Source organism: Tauraco erythrolophus, chromosome 2 (assembly GCF_009769465.1).
Source record: "Tauraco erythrolophus isolate bTauEry1 chromosome 2, bTauEry1.pri, whole genome shotgun sequence".
Taxonomy (NCBI): Eukaryota; Metazoa; Chordata; class Aves; order Musophagiformes; family Musophagidae; genus Tauraco; species Tauraco erythrolophus.
Genome location: NC_141466.1, coordinates 84,825,966 through 84,847,028, shown reverse-complemented (window position 1 = coordinate 84,847,028; position 21,063 = coordinate 84,825,966). Strand labels below are relative to the sequence as shown.

The following is a 21,063-nucleotide window of genomic DNA, read 5'->3' as shown; positions in this document are numbered from 1 at the left end:
ACGGGACCAGCGGGGAGGCGGGCGCCGCCGCGCTGCCCCCCGGGACACGCAGTTTCCCGCTGGCGCGGCCCGGCCGGCGGCGGCGGCAGAAAACTACAGCTCCCGGAATGCACCGCGGCGCGAGCCCGGCCCGGCCCCGCCCCCGAACGCGGAAGAGAGGCGGCTGGAAGTGCTGACAGGCCGAGGCATGCGTTCGCGTGCTATGGCGGCGCTAGGCGCCTACCGCTGCATCGAGTGCAACGGGGAGGCGGCGGAGCTGTTCCGGGACTACCAGCGCGGGGTGCTCCGCATCTCCATCTGCGTGAGTCGAGGCGGCGGCGGCGGCGAGGCGGGCGGGCAGCGGGCGAGGGAGGCCGGAGGGGAGGGGTGGGGTGGGGTGCGAGTGGGAGGCTTCGACGTCAGCCGGCGGCGGCGGCACGTGGCGGCGTTCGCGCGCGCCCGCCCCGGTCCCGCCGCGCCCCTTGGCACGGCCCGCGCGGGGGAAGCTCCCGCTGCTGCCGCGCTCGGGCCCCGGCCCACGGGGCGCGGCTCTGGCGCCCGCGGGTCAGCCGTTTTCCCTGGATCTGGGCGTAGGTTTTCCGTTTGCCGTGCTTCCCGCCGCCGCTTCCGCCGGTTCCTCGAGGGCACCTGCATGGCAGCAGTGTCCAGGGGCGCTGCGGCGGGCCTCCGTGTCTTTTACCCGCGGAGAGGCGGACCCGAGCGTGGCTCCGTGGTTAGACGGCTTCGGTGCAGCTGGGAAACAGCCGGACTTAAATGTCCGGCATTGACTGACGATTATTCCGTGTACGCGCCAGAACTTCTGTGCTACTTATCCAGCTGCAGTGGTTGTACTTTCCAAAACGGTACCAGCGTATGCTAGGCTCTTTGCTGCTCTCCTTTCCCACTCTGCCTTGCAGCGTTCGTTTTTTTCCCATAGTGTTGTCATAGTGTTAAAATAACTTTTTTCTCTTTTAGCGTCTCCTACATTTTCTTGGAGATTTCACAGCCGCAGCAAAAATACATTTACCTTTTAAGCAGTATTTTCAACTGTTTCTAAATTACTGTTTTCAATTTTTGATAGGATTTATGGAGACTTGTCTCCAGTGGTTAATTTTGACTTTTTTTTTTTGTGTAATGCGTAAAAAAATGGATCACTTAGCACTCAGTGTGGGGACAAAATAAGAATTTTGAAATGGAGAGATCTGCAAATACATCTTGACTAAGCCATTGATTTTATCTGTGATTGTATTTCGCAACATCCTGTCTGCTCCTTGTAAAATTGGGAAACCTTGTGCTTGAATCAATTGTTGAGTATTTTGTCAGGGATTAGTTGTGTATCATTCAAACTTCTTTTGTGGTTGTTTCCACCAGTTTTGTAGCCCTTGGCATTTTGAGAATGATGATAGAAGACGGGTTAATTTACTAACCATGAAGCTATACATGTAACAGATGACTAGAAAGCTTTGTATGAAACCTGTGATTAATTGCTTTGTGGCTTTATAACTTTGAGTTATTCAAACATTTCTTAGATCAAAAATAGAAGTAGTAGGCAACCAGATCACAGAGGTCTGTGGCCAGTTTGTATTTGGGGAAATAGTGGTTAGCTCAAGCTGAAAAACATACATGTTAGATCTCAGCTTCTTTTATCAACAAGAGGCTGTGAAAACAACATGCATCCAAATTACTGATGATAGTAGAAAGAGCTGATTCGCATCCTTCTCTTTTCCCAGCCCAGCAGTCAGTTAAAATGGCTGGTAGCTGTAGAGCATAAACCAACTGAAAATGTACTGAAAAATCTCTGCAGACATTTAAAAAATGGAGGAGATCAGCAGTTTTCTTAGCTAAATGACTAATAGAGATTGATTTCTGCTGGCTTTTGACATGTACACTGGGAGGAAAAATTGATTTTTAGTTGCTTTTTTGCATTAGTACAATGTGTCGTGATAGTAGTGGATATAAACAAGTCAGATCGTTGGTTGTCAAATCATGTAGTCAAAATTTGTCATTGGTACATGATAAAAATGTAAATGGTTTTCTTTGGAGCTCTTTCATGTGGAGCTTCAAACTCATCTTTGAAATCAAGGACAAGTTGAATACAAAAGGGCAAATATAAAGCTTATGCCTGCAGCCATATCACATAAGATTTAGCACATCTTGTAAACCCAGGTCATCAATTATGGTTATTCATTTGGCTATGATAATCTCTAAGGTGAACTGGGAGCCAGGAGATGTCACTCATTCCTCTCAGCATTTAACCATTTGAGGACTGAAGATCCTGGTCTTCTGGAACTGTGGCGTCTCATGTGGAATCAAAGACTTACGTCCCAGTTGCCGTTGTTCATCACAAATGCCAAACTATTACAAAAAATAGAGTAAAGAACAGAGTAAAAGAAAGAGCAAAGAATCACATGTTCCTGGCAAATTGGAATTGTGTCCACCTTTCTTTATGCAGGGCCAGATCAGTACCATTTTTCACTTACTTCTATCAGCTTCTTTCCTCTGTCTATGTTGTGGGTTGTCAGGGTTCAGTTTGTCTTGGTCCTAGCGGGTCTTACATGGTGCGTGTCATATCACCTCTAAGCCTTTTTCTCCATTTCTGGCTGCCCGTGAAATGCTGAGAGTAGGAGCAGTCCATATACACAACAGGCCATACGGAGCACGTTAGTAAGAAACATGTTAACTCACAGTTTATAAAGTGGAAATGAGAATGTTAGAAGACTGCCAAGATCAAAAGATTCTTTCAATGGAACTGATCTGAATTCAGCTTTATCTGCGTATTGCAGGAAAGCATTGCTGTCGTTTCCAGCTACCAAGAGCTCCTGCTTTCTAAGAGGGCAATTCTTGGTTTACTTTTTCCTTTTAATCTTGAAGAATGGTTTTGTCACTGCACTAACCCTCTCCAGGCATGCTGCTCCAACAGGCGATGCTGTGCCTGTATGCCAGAGACCTAAAAAGTCAGTCAGCATTGGGCTACTGACAACAAAAACTAGTCAAGCACAGAATGTCGTTTGACACCCTTGTCAAACTTTCCCGAGCAGTGTTATGCTGAGTTTGTCAGAGTTACGAATCATCTTAACCTGAAAATAATCACAGCTTAGAAGTTTTCTCCACTTTAGAAAATACGAAGATCTCACTTCCCAGTGTGAAACATCATTTATATCAGATATTTATAAAACTTGGAGCGTAGGCTTCTAAAAACTTAAGAAAAGCTGAAGGTATTTAAGAAAAATTGGAGGTCTGAGGTGAGATTAGGAGGTGTAATCACTCAGCCTGAGAACAGTTTTCATCTGTGTGTGGAATTAGAGCATTGAGTACTCTACTCCATTGTAGCTTAAGGGAGAAAAAGTAAAAATAACATAGAAAGATTGTATAGTGATACTCAAAGTGAGGGTGATGGACATTGTCTAGATAAGTTTTTTGTTAAAAAACTTTAGCATACTTGTGTTTCATTCCAAGTAGTACATGAAAATACTGACACAATAAGGAAACAAAAACAAACAACAAACAACCCAACATTTGTTCCATATGATATGTAACATTAAAGGGTTTCTTTCCTTATTTTGGCCCCAGAAAATTACGAACAAGCAGAACATTGCCAAGACCATCACAGTTTTATACTGACCTACAGACTTACCCCATCCTAGTTTAAAGTTATTCTTGATAAACTAATAAATCTGCATCTAGAAGGTTTTTGCCGTTTGCAGGATGTTTCTGTCATTCAGCACCTTTCAGAACATCATCTTGAGGTTGAAGAAGCTAAGTTCTCCCAACAGCATCTTCTTTGTAGTCCTACAATTATTTTTAGGATATGTTTAACCTGATCTGGGCCTGATTTTCAGGTGAAAGATCTAAATTTTAATCCCTAAGCAAAATACCATGATTTTGTATTCTGTTATCAATCTGTTGAAGAGAACATCTGTTTCCAGTCCACAATATTGGAGTACAGTTTTGGAAATTCAGCCTAATATTCATGGTGCTGCTTCAGTTTAGTTCCTTCAGCTTTTGTTGTTGCTCTTAAGATAATTAAAAGTTTCTTTGAGGTCCACATTTTAATGTTAATGTGGACAAGCATTAAAGACCTCACAAGTGTCAATATCCACTCTGGAAATGAATTTGCAACGGATACTGAAGATGCTAAAGGAACTTTCGTCTATCAAACGTAGAAGTTCATTCAGTACCATGAAACTCAGGATGGAAAGGTCTTTTGTTAAGAGCTGTGCAAGGTGGCTCCTGCAAGGTGCCCCAAATTCTTCAAGCTCTGCAACTTTTTTTTTTAATCTGTTTTGTTTAATCAAGGCCAGTTTCAGCAGAAGCCTAGCCCAGACCTCTGGAATTGTACGTTCCTTCTTGCTTGAGATTCACATTTAGTGAAGGAACCTTTTTCTCATCCTGCATATATTTTGCTATGGAAATGCCATTGCAAGAGTCAGGTGGATTATTGCTCCTTAAAAAGAATTTAAAGGTACTTAAAAATGGATAATAATATTCTGAGGAAATTCACTTCTCAGGGAGACCTGTTCAATGTGTTTTTTTCTTCGTTGTGGTAACTGTGGGGTGGCAGGGCGTGGGGGGGTGGGTGCAGGCGTGTTAAGATTGTCACCAACAACGGTGACTTCTAGTGGTCGCTTTGCAACTCATGGGTCTGCTGTGAACGTGCTGACATTATCCCTGTTCCGAACCAGATGCGATGGTAAAAGTAACCCTAGGTGGCTCTTTATAGAGGAGATTTGCGTTAATTATTTTGAGAGCCTTAAAACTTAAATGATCTGTAAGTAGTACAGTGTATCTTCACTAACTATATCATGAACCAACCATTAACAACAGTTACAAAGAATACTGTTCAAGTAACATTGCCACTATAGTATTAATGCTATATGGAAAAAAACCACATTTGGCTAACCTGGAATAAATTCTGCAGTCAAAGTGCAATGAATGTAAAAGGAGATTAGCAAACTTGACTTACTCAAAAATAGAAGGAAAAACATGTAATTTTAAAAAAATTTGGTTTTAAATTACATGTATTTTGTTGTATTTAAAAATAAAATGTTAATCATTCCAGACCCTAACAAAAGGAAAGAAATTATTCATTACAATATGTAGAGCTCAGTTAGGATCCTCCCTTGTGTTTTGTAATAAGAAATCCAAATTGCCTGAGCAGTGCACGCTTCATTTAGCTTTTCTGCAATTAAAAAATAATTGAAAAGCTCTTTTACTGCAGCAAGGCAAAGAGACTAAAGGCTTTGGATGCAAAGCATTTATGTGGTAAGGTAAAGATTCTGTCAAGAGGACAAAGGTCATCTTGGAAAATAAAGTACATTATTTTTCTTACTTACATAACTCAATCTACAGACCAACCCACTACTGGAAAACATATCAGATAGAAGAAATTATAAAACATTATTTTTATTTTCAGTTTTCTGAAATGGAATGCATCTGGAACAGGGCTGTTTTGTTTTTCAGCTTACTATGACACTCAGCTGCATCTCTAATTAATAATCCATTCCTGAGAGCAGCAGAGCTAATTACATTTTATTGTTTGTCGTGGTTTTAGGCTGATCCAGCAACTAAAACTCACACAGTCTCTCCTTCTCCAATAAAGTAGAGAGGAGAGAAAAAAAACAAAAGGACTGAGGGTTGAGGCAAGAACAGAGGGAGCACCCACCAACCATGGTCCTGGGCAAAACAGGCAGCGCTTTTCTCAAAGCAAAACAGTTTATTAATGATTACTTAGAAGGACAAAGGGAAATAAAAACCGATTACTTGAGAGGACAGAAAGAAACAAAACCAGATCTTAAAACCGACACCTTCCCCCCCCCACCTTCCTTTTCCTCCCGGCTCTACCTCCTCCCCCCAGCAGCACAGGGGGCAGGGACTGGGGGAGTGCAGGTCAGTTCATTCCGTGCTGTTACTGCTGCTTCTTTCTTAAAGGAGAAGGAGTCCTTACACCCTTTTCCCCTGCTCCAATGGATCCCCTACCCACGAGGAAAAAATCCACAAATTTCTCCAACGTGAGTCCAGCCCACTGGAAACAATCCTTCCCCACAGATTGCTCCGGTGTGGGCTATACCACAGTCTCGGGTACTTAGGGAGCTGCAGCCACTCGCTCCGGCGTGGGTCGTCACGAAGACTCCAGATGCCTCTCTGCCTTGCCGTGCCCCCAACACGACCATCCTCGGGCTCAGGCATCTTCTCCCCACGGGCTGCGAGTGGGTCGCTGCTCCACCGAGGCCGTCCTGGTTGCAGGGGGGCAGCCTGCTATCTCACCATCAGCCGCAGGGGAAACTCGGCTCCGGCACACCTCCTCCCGCTCCATCCTCACTGACCTGCTGTCGATGCAGCTGTTTCTCTCAGATCTCAGTCCTCTCCAGGTGAACTCAGCCCAGTGGGCACCCTGGGAGTGGGGTGCCCCCGAGTTCCCCAGCTGGCTCCGCCGCCGCCATTCTCCGTGGGCGGCGCCGGCCCGACGCAGGCAGCCGCCCGGCCGGGAGCCAGGGAGCGGGGGCAGTGCCCTCCTCCCTTCTCTGCTCGATCCTGGGCGAAGCACCTTTTCCGGTTCCCTTGTCCTGACTTAAATAGGGCAATTCGCAGAGGCGCCCTATTGGCTCAACCCCGAGGGGGATGGCAGTCTGATCTGGTGGCCAGAACTAAGCCTAACCCGGATCCAAAACCGGGGAGGTCGCAGGGAGCAAAATCCCTCTCCTGCCACCAGAACCACCCCCCCCTCCACATCAAACCATGACATTCCACCCCTCGCCTCTGCGAATTCCATATTTAGGCACAACTTTAGTTACAGAAAGAGAACACAGAGTTACAGAAAAAGAACACAGTATCAACAACAACATCGAAGAAGAAGAAGAACACACATTTTACAAACAATCCACCCCTTGTCCCTTCACCAGTCACAACAACCAAAGTTTCCCAAGGTCCTTCTGTTTTTCAGCACTGTGAAGTCCATGTTTTGCCCGTTACCTCTCCCAGTCACTATTCTTATCTCAAATTCCTCGAGCCCCACGTTGGGCGCCAAAAGGACTGTCGTGGTTTTAGGCTGATCCAGCAACTAAAACTCACACAGTCTCTCCTTCTCCAATAAAGTAGAGAGGAGAGAAAAAAAACAAAAGGACTGAGGGTTGAGGCAAGAACAGAGGGAGCACCCACCAACCATGGTCCTGGGCAAAACAGGCAGCGCTTTTCTCAAAGCAAAACAGTTTATTAATGATTACTTAGAAGGACAAAGGGAAATAAAAACCGATTACTTGAGAGGACAGAAAGAAACAAAACCAGATCTTAAAACCGACACCTTCCCCCCCCCACCTTCCTTTTCCTCCCGGCTCTACCTCCTCCCCCCAGCAGCACAGGGGGCAGGGACTGGGGGAGTGCAGGTCAGTTCATTCCGTGCTGTTACTGCTGCTTCTTTCTTAAAGGAGAAGGAGTCCTTACACCCTTTTCCCCTGCTCCAATGGATCCCCTACCCACGAGGAAAAAATCCACAAATTTCTCCAACGTGAGTCCAGCCCACTGGAAACAATCCTTCCCCACAGATTGCTCCGGTGTGGGCTATACCACAGTCTCGGGTACTTAGGGAGCTGCAGCCACTCGCTCCGGCGTGGGTCGTCACGAAGACTCCAGATGCCTCTCTGCCTTGCCGTGCCCCCAACACGACCATCCTCGGGCTCAGGCATCTTCTCCCCACGGGCTGCGAGTGGGTCGCTGCTCCACCGAGGCCGTCCTGGTTGCAGGGGGGCAGCCTGCTATCTCACCATCAGCCGCAGGGGAAACTCGGCTCCGGCACACCTCCTCCCGCTCCATCCTCACTGACCTGCTGTCGATGCAGCTGTTTCTCTCAGATCTCAGTCCTCTCCAGGTGAACTCAGCCCAGTGGGCACCCTGGGAGTGGGGTGCCCCCGAGTTCCCCAGCTGGCTCCGCCGCCGCCATTCTCCGTGGGCGGCGCCGGCCCGACGCAGGCAGCCGCCCGGCCGGGAGCCAGGGAGCGGGGGCAGTGCCCTCCTCAAAAAAAATGGCACAGTCACCCCAGGTATAAAAAACGCCGGGCCGTGCGCTCTGGCTCCTGCCGCCGCGGCTGCCCCCAACACGACCATCCTCGGGCTCAGGCATCTTCTCCCCACGGGCTGCGAGTGGGTCGCTGCTCCACCGAGGCCGTCCTGGTTGCAGGGGGGCAGCCTGCTATCTCACCATCAGCCGCAGGGGAAACTCGGCTCCGGCACACCTCCTCCCGCTCCATCCTCACTGACCTGCTGTCGATGCAGCTGTTTCTCTCAGATCTCAGTCCTCTCCAGGTGAACTCAGCCCAGTGGGCACCCTGGGAGTGGGGTGCCCCCGAGTTCCCCAGCTGGCTCCGCCGCCGCCATTCTCCGTGGGCGGCGCCGGCCCGACGCAGGCAGCCGCCCGGCCGGGAGCCAGGGAGCGGGGGCAGTGCCCTCCTCCCTTCTCTGCTCGATCCTGGGCGAAGCACCTTTTCCGGTTCCCTTGTCCTGACTTAAATAGGGCAATTCGCAGAGGCGCCCTATTGGCTCAACCCCGAGGGGGATGGCAGTCTGATCTGGTGGCCAGAACTAAGCCTAACCCGGATCCAAAACCGGGGAGGTCGCAGGGAGCAAAATCCCTCTCCTGCCACCAGAACCACCCCCCCCTCCACATCAAACCATGACATTGTTTAAGGCTGCAACTGGGATTAAGGGCATTCTCACAAGATGATGAGTCCGTGTTAGTTTGCCCTGTGAACCTATGTAAACAAACCTATGTTCATGTTGGAGTTATGTAAATGTTGTTAAAATTTGCTGTATATGTAGTCCAGCGAAAAATTGTAGCTTAATTTTGCCAAACTCCGAACCCTGGAGAAAGGAATACTAAAATAAGACTGTTTCACTAGTGTTTCTTATATCCAGAGATTTGCAAACATATTCTTGGTGTGGTTTTCATGTTATTTTTAGTTCAGGATGAAGCCTGGTTGTTCAATGTATGTTAATATTTTCTATAGTGTCCTATGCTTTTCTCTTCAAGAACATTTTTCCCCCCCATTTTACTTTACTTAAAAATTCAGTTATGTTTTAATGTCTGTCATGGGTTAGGCCGCTCTGGCAACCAAACCCTACACAGTCGCTCACTCACCCTCCCCCAGCCCCAGGGATGAGGGAGAGAATTAGAGGATAAACGGGAAACCCGTGGGTTGAGGTAAGAACAATTTAATACAGATGATTTAATACACAGTGTAGATGCTCACCACCCCCTCGTATGCGAAGCCCGTCTTGTCCCGAAGCTGCAATCCCAGATGAACACGAGGCCCTGAAATAGAGAGGGGGGGGAGAGGGAGATAGTACTGTGAGAGTGGGAGTACTGGGAGAGAGAGGAAAAAAAGACAATAGAGCGAAAGCGCAAAAAGCCTTTCCTTCCGGCTGTCCCTCACCTTTATACTGGGCATGACGCTGCATGATAGGGAATACTAATTGGCCAGTTTGGCCCTCAATCTTAAGTTCCACCACAAATTGCAACGGGAATTGTGGCCCCCTTGTCCCGGCTATGCTCCCCGCTTTTCCCGCCATACTTCTGGACTCCGGCCAGAACACGGCACACTGAAAAGTCCTTGGAGTTTCACTTTCAACCACAAACATCAGCTTGCCATCAGCATTCTTCTCAGAGCGAGCCTCTCAGTAAAACCAAAACACAGAGCTCTTCTAGCTGCTAAAAAGAAGAGCTATCCCTGTCCCAGCGAAAACCAGGACAATGTCGGAGAGAGCACTCTAAAATAGTCATGTTCGTATACCTTAGGAACTTTGCCCTTCAGTGACAGTGGGTTTTTCCTCAAATATTTGTACACTATATTGTATTTGGCGTACGCTTGTGAACTGTGTTCGCAGCTGAGTGTCTTTGATGAACAAAGAAGAGGTATATCTTTTGAGTAGTGTTTTACAAAAGGTTGATAAACATACAGTCAAAGTTAACAGTTCAGTACTTCTTATGCTTTATTTAATACAACCGAGGTGTTGAAACATGTTAATTTCTTAACTGTTTTGGATTGCTTTGATCAGGAAGAATCTGATACATACACTGTGAAGAATGTGGTTGTACTAGCTTTTGAAGATTTCTTTTTTTCTTAAAGGTGCCTTTGCTCTTTTTTTTCTTTAGATAACTGAGCAAATTTCTAAGTTATGAAAATGGAAGCTTTTTTTTTTTGAAACAACCAACAAGCACAGTCAAATATTCCAAAATCAGTATGTCAAATATTCCTAAATATTTGACTAGTCAAACAATTCCTAAACTAATATTCATTTAAATTCATTAGAATATTGAAATGCACTCAACACCCTTTTCAGAAGAGCACAGCAGCTATGGGACTTCCATGTGTCAGTACCAAACATTTATATTTTCCTTAAATTTACCAATTTAGAAGAAGATGTGTAAACAGAATTTATGTGTCAAGCTTGACGTTTCCCTTCTGCAACATAATCTGAAAGTACCTTTTAATCAAAGTAAGGTCTATTTTTTCAAGGCAAGATACCAGTTACTTCCTGTTTCTGATATCAGTTACATGTTTAAGGAATCATAGAATGGTTAGGGCTGGAAGGGACCTTCAAAGGTCATCTAGTCCAACCCCCCTGCAAGGAACAGGGATATCTCCAACTAGATCAGGTTGCTCAGGGCCTCGTCCAACCTGGCCTTGAACGTCTCCAGGGATGGAGCATCCACCACCTCTCTGGGCAACCTGTTCCAGTGTTCTACAACTCTCATGGTAAAAAATTTTTTCCTAATATCCAATCTGAATCTGCCTCCCTCTATTTTAAAACCATTACTCCTTGTCCTATCACAACAGGCCCTCCTGAACAGCCTCTCCCCATCTTTCTTGTAGGCCCCCTTGAGGTACTGGAAGACCGCTATAAGGTCACCCCGGAGCCTCCTCTTCTCCAGGCTGAACAGCCCCAACTCTTTCAGCCTGTCCTCATAGGAAAGGTGCTCCAGCCCTCTTATCATCTTCGTGGACCTCCTCTGGACCCTCTCCAACTGGTCCATGTCCTTCTTATGTTGGGGGCTCCAGAACTGGACGCAGTACTCCAGGTGAGGTCTCACAAGGGCAGAGTAGAGGGGGAGAATCACCTCTCTCGACCTGCTGGCCATGCTTCTTTGGATGCAGCCCAGGATGCGGTTGGCCTTCTGGGCCGCAAGAGCACATTGCCGGCTCATATTGAGCTTCTCATCCACCAGTACTCCCAAGTCCTTCTCCTCAGGGCTGCTCTCGATCCATTCACCACCCAGTCTGTATTTGTGCCTGGGATTGCCACGACCCAGATGTAGGACCTTGCATTTGGCCTGGTTGAACTTCATGAGGTTGACACAGGCCCACCTCTCCAGCCTGTCGAGGTCCCTCTGGATGGCATCCCTCCCTTCCAGCGTGTCATCGGCGAACTTGCTGAGGGTGAATCATAGAATGGTTAGGGTTGGAAGGGACCTCAAAGATCGTCTGGTTCCAACCTCCAACTGGTTAAAAAGACAGAGAAATCCTTTTACTTCTTTCTGTCATTTTAGAACTGGTTATGATAACGGAGACGTTTCTTTGCGAAAACCTGAAGAAGATGGAAAAAGCTTCATTTTGTTAAAGATGTGCCTTCCTCAATGGGGCATTGACTACAGCTGTGCAGAACTGCAATCGGAAATGAGACATGAGCAGCAGTGTTTTCGTTCACGCTAAACTGCCTGACCAAAATCTTAAAAGTATGCACGCAAGCAGTTCTCTATAGCTGAGCTGCCCGTACTGGTCTTCTCTGAAAGTGTTAGTGATCTTCGACGTCTGTAAAGTAACATCCCTTTAACTAGATAAAGCTATCTAGTTAAACCTATGTGTCCTTAAACTGCATTAACCCTTGCTTGCCTTGATTTTGTGGAAGTCAGGCTCTAGTCGCAAGTTTCCTTCCTAGGCATTTAAAGTTAATGATATGTTTTAGTAGTACAGCTGGAAAAAAATAACAAAAAAAAACCACCAACAGCTATGGAGAAAATTTCATCCTAAAGGGTCTATTAAAATATTCTGTAATGTTCTCATGGTATAGCAAGTGTCAACTTCTTTTTGTCCTATTAGTCTATGGCTGCTCACACACCAGTCTTTTGCAGTAAAGTGGTTTGTATTCATGGACTCATTCAAGTCCCTGAATGAGGTCGCACTGGCTAGGTCACTGGCTGGATAGGCACGAAGGACTTTCCCTTCATACAGTTGAGACTCAAACGGAAATAAAGTGTGTTAAGAAGAGGGCTCTCCTCTAGCTCTAGAAGACAGGCAGACATGAGTGTGTGTCTGTGTGTGAAAAGTCCTTGAAGATGGCTGCCTTTTTGTGATACAGCAGATTTTCTTTTCCTACTGAAGTAGAATCATAGAATCATAGAATGGTTAGGGTTGGAAGGGACCTCAAAGATCATCTAGTTCCAACCCCCCTGCCATGGGCAGGGAAATCCCCCACTACACCAGGTTGCCCAAAGCCTCATCCAACCTGGCCTTGAACACCTCCAGGGATGGGGCATCCACAGCTTCTCTGGGCAACCTGTACCAGTACCTCACCAGCCTCAATGTAAAGAATTTCTTTCTTATATCTAACCTAAATCTGCCCCCTTTCAGTTTAAATCCGTTGCCCCTTGTCCTATCACTACACACCCTTGTAAAAAGTCCCTCTCCAGCTTTCCTGTAGGCCCCCTTTAAGTACTGGAAAGCTGCTATAAGATCACAAGAGAAATAGGATTCTTAAATGTTTGGTGGTGGTATGCTGAAATAGTGGATGAAAGATCATTCTCATGCTGCATAAGATTTGATTGTGGCTGCGAGAAGCTGTGGAGCGGAAGACTGATTTTTATGGGTAACACCACTATTTGTGAATTCATTTGTAGCGGTCTTTTTATATAACTGCAGCAGAATTTCTGTATCATTGGTTTTGCCTGGAGGGTTGGTCTGATACATTTTAATTATCTAAAATTTATGTCAGCTGTCAATGAAAATTTTTCAGTACCTCTTAACTGCACATTTTTTAATGGGTGTTTGGTTGGGACCTTCCACTTGAAAAGATCATTCTTTACTCTTCTCAAAGATTTTTGACCCTGGTCAAAAAATGTTCTGTTGTAGGAAAATTTGAGAGCATAATAAATCCTGCGGTATGTAGGGTATCATTCATCTAACCTTTATGACACTTACTGCATTCAAGAATAATTTTTTGTTTGTGCTTGGCTGGTGCTGGTGTAAATAAGCCTATAAAAAAAATTAACTTTTTCCTGTGCTACATCAACCCAGAGATTTGACATATGTAAATCGCCACCTATAAGAATATCTGTTCATGATTTCCCTGTAGAAAGCAATGAAGCAGGACACTGCCTTTAATCATAGTTGCAATTTCTTTTTCACTCTATTAAAGGCTGTAGCTGTGGTCTTCTGTTAATGATGTCCTTTCTTTCATCTCTCTCACTTTAATTTTAGATCTATCAAACTGTTGGTTAATTGAGTCAATTTTTTAATGCGTTACTTCTAACTTGTGTACTGTCATACACCATATTTTCTTTTCTAAGCCAAATGAGTTTGCTGTGTTTTTTTCTTTAGCTGAACTAAGAAACACTGATTAGTGGTAGAAGCATTCCTTAGACACTCTGTTCAACTTATGCATTTGTTTGGATGTTTTTCTTGATATGGATCTTGGACTTTTAGTTTACTAGTGAAATTTTGCATTCTCAGTTTTTCCATTAATAGTTCTGGTAAATGGTAAATAGCGAGGCAAAGTTAACTTTGGACACAAGGAATCCCTATAAATGTCAAGAAAACTTTCTGATCTTTCCTGGGAGTTTGTCTGTAGGCGTATGTTGTCTAATGCTACGTTTTTCACTGTCATGGAATGTCAGAAAGCTGTGTGCATAGATTTCTCTTCTGGCAGTGCACTTTAGTGCTGTGGTGCACTCACTAAAATGGAAACAGAGATCATTTCTAGGACTGTTGTACTCTGAGCATGGGGGAGCAGGAGTAGCTGAGGACAGGTTGGAGAAAACAAGTAGCTGCACTGGAGGGTGGGCAGCCGGAGCAAGCTGACCTGCAGGTGAGTCCCCTTCTGCAAGGGCTCTTGTTTGAGCCAAAGTGGTTGCTGTGATCAACTTCTGCTGCTCCTCAGCTCTCTGCTAGAAGTTATTTCCCTCTCAAATCTGCTAGATGAGCCTTTTGTAAGACTGTTATTTAACTGTCCTCCTTGCAGTTAGTATAGTAGCCTTTTGTTAGCCCTTCTCCTTTATCGCAAGCCAAGGAGTGACCACCCATGCAGTTAAGTCAATAAATCTGAAGGGAGTTGATGACAAGCGGTTGCCAGTGGTCTAGGTGAGATAACTGCTCGAGCCAGCAGATGTATTTGAGAAGTCGTGGTCTGGTGTCTTACCACCATTCAGTAGCAACTTCCAACTCTTTGGCTGTATCCGCGTGTGAAAACTACAGTATCAGTATGCTAAATATATTGCTGTTTGTTCAGTAATGGAAAACGAATTGAAATATCTGGACTACTTACCAGTACGGAAGACCAATGCAACAGGAAAAACATTTACTTTTTTTCTTGAAAGGAGGAAAAAAGTAGCATAGGCGGGTAAAGCGTCTCTTTTAAAAGAAGGAAGTGATAAAATAAACTAATTTTCTTTCTAGAAAATGCCGAAAAAAATACTCAAATACCCAGTAGACAGGCCATGGTCAGATAACCTTTAACAAGATACTGGTGCATTTCTTCAGAATTGGAAAGGCAGTTTGGGTTTTTTGTCTGTATAGGACACAATGATAACTAAGTGCATCCTTGCATAGTTTATCATCTGTGTTAATCTGAAGCCTATAAAAATTGATAATTTATTTTATATTTTGTAAGGGAAATCCATGTGTCAATTGTAGTGTCAAGAGAGGGAAGCAATTTTTCTGGATGGATTAAAAACCTATTGAAAATTAAGATTATATTAAGGAAGAACTAATAAGAATTGAATAGCTGCTTTGAATTTATGCAATTCTGCTAAGTGTGGAGGAACATCTAATAAACACTTTCTTTCTTTTTTTTTTTTTTTCCCTAATTCTTGTTATTTTTTGGCTTTCAGAAGTCCTGCCAGAAACCTGTGGACAAATATATTGAGTATGATCCTGTTATCATCTTGATTAATGCTATTTTATGTAAAGCACAAGCATACAGGCACATTCTTTTCAATACAAAGATAAATGTAAGTTGCTACAGTTCTTTTTGAAACAAGTTATAGTGGTATAGCGTAATGTATTAACAATACTATGCCAGTTAAACCTACTGTGTTTCTCATGAGTTTCCTCCTGAGTAGTTAACCATGTCCTCAAAACTATAGTGAAAGATAGTGGCTTTCACACAAACTATTTTTGATGCACAGTAACGTAGTCAACTTAGTTGTGCCTGGCCAGGCTGGAGCGTAGAGGTGTAGCATTTTTGACAGAATTGCATATTTTTACTTTAAGGATTGATTTCCCAGGAGAGGGAAGCTAATCCAGAGCAAACAATCCAAGCATAAGTGTGTGCTGTGTTCATGTTGATACCTCTTGGCCAGTCCAGCATTAAGCAGTGTAGTATAAAATACACTCACCTCGTCTTTCAAGCATGAATCTGACTAAACATTTTTAATGAATTCAGTGCTTCTGGAGACCAGTAATGATGTTTTCCATGAGGCTTCTGGAAGAATTATTCCATCTGTGGAAATTTCATCTATTCAGATAAACTGTGTTGAGTTTTAAACTGACTTAGCCTTGCACGTATGCACAATTGACATAACTAGTCACTAATGGAAAAAGTATAATCCATGCACAGAAATTGTATTGGTTTATTTAAATCTGTATAAAATCAGAATTCAGCCTGCATACATACTGGCTTACAGACTGTTTAATATGCAATCATACTAACTGTAGGCCCTCACGACATCATTTCTGCAGTCACTTCAGAGGATGTTCTCAGGTTTTGTTTGGTGATATTGCTCCATTTATTTTTGGTGCCTCACCCTAACCTGACCTAAGAAATGTTTTTGGTATAACTACACTACTGGTTTCTTGTAATGGAGATTGTCCCAGGGAGAAAGAGAAACAAGGCTATTTAAACCAGTTCACTGAATGGTAGTTGCCCTTAAACTGAGATTTTTGATAATATAATTCTAGTAGCTACAGTTTTGGTTTTGTATTCCTAACTGAAACAGACTTCCCAATTTTAAAAAAGTATAGAGCAGACTTTAGAAACCACAATCATGTACCTTCTTCTGTATGGAGCTGTTCATGCAGTTTTCTACACCCTCTAATTTGCCTATCATGTTAATTGCTGTTAAAAGGATGATGTGCTGAACTAGTGGCTCAGCAGATGTAATTTGCTTATATTTGTAAACAAAAATAATAAACCTACAGAGCTTATTTGTGTAGAGATGTTGAAATGTGTTTTAAGTACCAGTTTCATACTAATGCTTTAATTTATGCTGATTTAATACTAGTGCTTTTATTATTCTTTCTTTTACCAGATTCATGGGAAGCTCTGCATATTTTGTTTGCTCTGTGAAGCTTATCTCAGGTGGTTGCAACTACAGGATTCAAGCCAAAATACGGATCCTGATGACTTAATCAGATATGCCAAGGAATGGGATTTTTATAGAATGTTTGGTATAGCTTCTTTAGGTAAGACCAAGGATTAGTAATGTAACTATCTACTCTTTAAGCATTGGATAACTTCATGAGTCTTTCAACAAGCCTGTATTGCAAAAATTAATACAGAATGGATGTCATGTCCAACCCAGTATGGTTAAATGATTATACACATACTCTCTAATTTGCCTTCATTTAAGGCAAATGCGTATTTTGATCCTGATTACACTTCAGACTAACATGATCAGCATTAGATATCAAAACACTGAAAAGTGGCAATATTCAGAAATCTTCATCTGAATCCATTTACATAGTTTGAAGACCAATGTTGAGCTCAGCCTTATTCCATTTCATGTTGACTTAGAGATTTATTATTCATTAAGACCATACAACATTAAGGATGATCCTTACAGAACTAAGCAATATTGGGAAAAGCTGTATCTGTTTTGTTGGGGTTTTTTTAATGAATACACAAAAATACAAAGCAGTGTCATCACTGGTAAAAAGTAAATACTTCTGTGCTGTGAGTTTGATTTTTTTTTTTTTGGTTAATACTTTTATTCTCATACTTTTTCTGGTGATAGCATTTAAATCAAGCCCACAGGCTAAAACTAGTATTTCCCTTAGACGTTCAGAGTTTAACTTCAGTCGTTTATTGTCTACAGTTGCTCTAAGTAGACTTTCATAACATGTCAGTAAAAATGTTGGAACTCATTTTTCAGTAGTAAATCATCTATTAAGTTGTCATGAGAGTTGCTTTGACATCTGCATTAATTCCAGTGTTACACAGGGACGCGCTGTCAAAAAAAGTCTGATAGCTCAATGATACTTTCACCTTACTGTTCTTTCTCATGCTGGATGGAAAGGGTTCATTGCTCGTGACCTTTTCAAAAATGACACGTATTGATTTTGTTTTACAGGCTAACAGACAGCTAAAAAAACCCCTCTTTTTGTTAAAAAGAAAAAAGAGGTTCTTAACGCTAAACTTGCTGTGCTATATGGTGTCAGAAATTACAAGTATGACAATCCTACAGATAGAATTCTGTGATAGAATTATTTTGAATGTCGTGATACCAAATTAGTTTGAGTAATAGTAATATTTGCCTAGTAAAATGAATATAGGAGATAGAAGACGTTAATATTTGTGTATGTCTTTTAAATAGCAGTGGCTCAGTTGCATTTGGTACATGTAATTTGATTGAAATTCATCCGAAAAAGGACTTGATTTTGACACGTCATTCTCTCTTTCCAACTCCTCTTATTTCCTCGTAGAACAAACTTCATTTTTGGTTGGCATTTTCATTACCTTATGGTGGGTGAAACCTGAGATGCTGAAAACAAAGTCTGACTTCATTTTACTTCTCAAAGCACTGCTGTTGTCCAGCTATGGAAAGCTTTTACTAATTCCAGCTGTTATTTGGGAACATGACTACACGCCTTTATGCCTTGCGTTTATAAAAGTGTTTGTTTTGATATCAAACTCTCAGGCAATTAGAGGTACGTTTTTGCTTTTTTATTACTACATTGTTTGTATAGAATGCATGTGAGAGAATACAGCCATTGTAGAACTCATTATTATTTTTAATAGGTATCAGATATGCGATTGAAATAACTCTAGCTTAAAACTGTGTTATTTAGACTGTAATAGAAAGTGAATGAAACAAAACACTTTATTAGTAAAAGAAGCAGCAAATCTTATCTCACCACTATCTCTTTGTATTTGCTGTATTATATCCATCAGTTAGAATTTGAGACCACTTATCATGGATCATTGAAACATAAAGTAGAATTCTTTGTGTGTCTAGAAGATGAAAATTTCATGTGACTTTTATGCATGGCTTTGGAATGCAGACTTTTAACTGATTTGTGTGATTTCTTATACCTATAAATTAATATTAATTCTCACGTGATTTCTGTGATCTTCTTAAGTAAAGAAGTAAGTGATAAATTTGTTCTGTTTTCTTTTGCAGTTACATTGAACTTCAACCGAATGCTCCCTTGGTTGGCCATCTTCTTTGGATTAATTTTGGAAAATGGCGTGGTCTGCTTGTTTCAGAAAATGGGATGGGGTGTTTGAAACGTCAGCCCGGGTCTGAAGAAATATCAGCAACATGATGATCATTTTCTAAGAATGATCTCTGCCAGCAGGCTCCAAAGACACTATTTTCATGGTGATAAAGAAGGCGATAGGTGACACAAAAACTTGTGTTAGTGGTGAGTGTAGACAGTTTTAGGATGAGTTAAAATGAGAAATTTCAGAAGTTTGGCTGTTTAATGTGGTGAGCCGTAAAACTTGAGCTTTAGCTTGTTTATTTTCCCACTTAAAAATATGAATGTGTCATTATCCTAATAGCTTTATAAATCTGGCTGCATAACTATGGCTGTAACAAAAAAGGTACACTAAAAGAAACGAGCGCTGCTACTGATCACTGCATTTTGACAGAAAGAGGAGGATGAATTGTTCCCTTCAGAGGAAGGAAGAGAGTTGGCAGAAAAATGTAAAAGCCAAAATTGATATTTCCACAAAAACAGATTTTCAAAGAGAGAAGTGAACATGTGCAAATAAATTATTAGAGAAAAGGCAAGTCTTGCAGAATAAAACTACAGTGGGAAGACTAAGTTGCATTCTCTGGAATGCTTCTGTTAACAATCCACAATAATAAAACACCTAGTTCTAGAGTAATCTCTAGGAACTATAGTTTTAACTGGCTTGAAATTTTATGTGATCTCATAAATGCTGCTGCTTTGTTATGAAAGCTGAAAAGAGACTGGAAGGACTATGATCCCCATTATATAAGGTTGTTTGGGATACCACTTCTTCTGCATTTAATATTAAGCAATATTCTCTGCACGCAGCCCTTATCTGGCAGCAGATATAGTGGAAGCAAAAAGTGAAGTATAAGGCTGCTCAGCAATAGAGTAATACTTGTTTAAGAAAAAAAACAAACCACAAAAACTAAAACGTGTTTAAGCCTAAATTAGTGAAGTGACATTTATAGAAGTTTTGCACCTTTTTCCCCAGCAGGCAAAGAGAGGGCTAGTTGGCGCACAAAGGAACTGGCAGAAGCAGTCTTGACAAGTCAGTAATTAGAACATGAACGTACTACTTCTTTTGTGCAGACCAGTTTCCATTATGTTCTATCCAATATTTAATTCTCCTGCTTCAGTTCTGGAAGGCTGTATGGTCTACAGATACTACTTCCATTCTTCATTTTCCTCAGGTGCTGCCTCCTATCTGTGTTTTGCAAAATGCCTCAAATAACGTTTTGCAACATCTTCAAGTTGATTCCGAACAGGTTTAGAGTAAGTCTAGATTATGACCACAGAAGACATCAGACATGTTTGTCTGATGCAGCTGCCATGCCATGGTGAGTTATCCGTTCAGAAAAGCAAATGGTTGTTGATTCTGTTTTAGGAGGTCAGAGGCTGACACCACTCGTGTGCCATTTGTGTTAAATTCGGTACCTTTCTGAGCATGTGATGGTATGACTAGGGAAGGCAAAAAACACCCTAAACTGCAACCTCTGCTAAGTACACCAGACAGTTTAACTCTGCAACTGCCCCAGCAAGCACATAGTTGTGGAGGTGTATGAGGGATTGTCATGGTTTAGCTCAGCCGGCGGCTGAGCTACCACGCTGCCGCTCGCTCAACTCCTCCCTCCGGCGGGATGGGAGGAGAAAAATCAGAACGAGAGGGGCGAGACCAGTAGGTTGGGATAAGGATGATTTAATAGAACAATATCAGGAAAAGGAAAAAAAAAACCAGGGTAAACAACTCTGAACGTATAAACGCGAAAACAATATGAATCGACTGCACGCAAAACGCGATGCACCACCCGCTCACCGAAGCCAACCCCTCCCCCGGCTGCTCCCCCAATATATACCCTGAGCATGACGCCACATGGTATAGAATAGCCATTGGCCAGGCTGGGTCAGATGCCTGAACCATGTCCCTTTCAGCTTCCCACGAAAAAGAAAAAAAAAAAAAGAAAAAGAAGAAAAAAAAAAAAAAAATTAACCCTTTCCCGGCCCAACCCAGAACAGGGATCCACCTTGCTGCTGGTGTGTGTCTGTAGCCAGACAATTGAGTGTAGGTGTGCAGTTTCTCACTGGCTGAGCAGCAGCTTTGGCAATACAGTACTTGGAACATGCTTTGCTTTACATAATTAGATTCAGGGAGATACTCCACCCCCAAAAGCTTTTTTAAAAACAGTATGTTGGCCAAAGGTGCTTTGAGTAGCACTCATCTTCCTTCCACAACACCAGCACACAGCGTTGCAACAGAGGCTGCAGGTTGAGAAGGTGCAAAGGGAAGGAGCAGTAGATCTTTTAGAAAAGCTTAGGGGATGCTGGTCTGGCCCACTTTCATTTTCCTTCTTCACCTTCTGCCTCGAGTTTAAGAGAGGATGAAGTTGTGCTGCAGCAGAGAGGCTTACAGAAGAACATGGACTAG

General features: G+C 43.0%; 1 protein-coding gene across 2 annotated transcripts; it reads left to right on the top strand.

The window, feature by feature from the left end:
- The first annotated feature begins 177 nt into the window (after positions 1-177).
- On the top strand, positions 178-20,202 carry ARV1 (ARV1 fatty acid homeostasis modulator). Of its 2 annotated transcripts, XM_086627204.1 has the most exons (5): positions 178-301; positions 15,071-15,190; positions 16,490-16,643; positions 17,883-18,107; positions 18,581-20,202. In XM_086627204.1, the coding sequence occupies exons 1-5, from the start codon at positions 188-190 to the stop codon at positions 18,685-18,687; spliced, it is 720 nt and encodes a 239-aa protein (XP_086483330.1). In that variant the 5' UTR covers positions 178-187; the 3' UTR covers positions 18,688-20,202. The 2 variants fall into 2 exon arrangements, with proteins under 2 accessions (XP_086483330.1, XP_086483336.1); XM_086627210.1 differs by lacking the exon at positions 15,071-15,190.
- Positions 20,203-21,063: the final 861 nt, after the last annotated feature.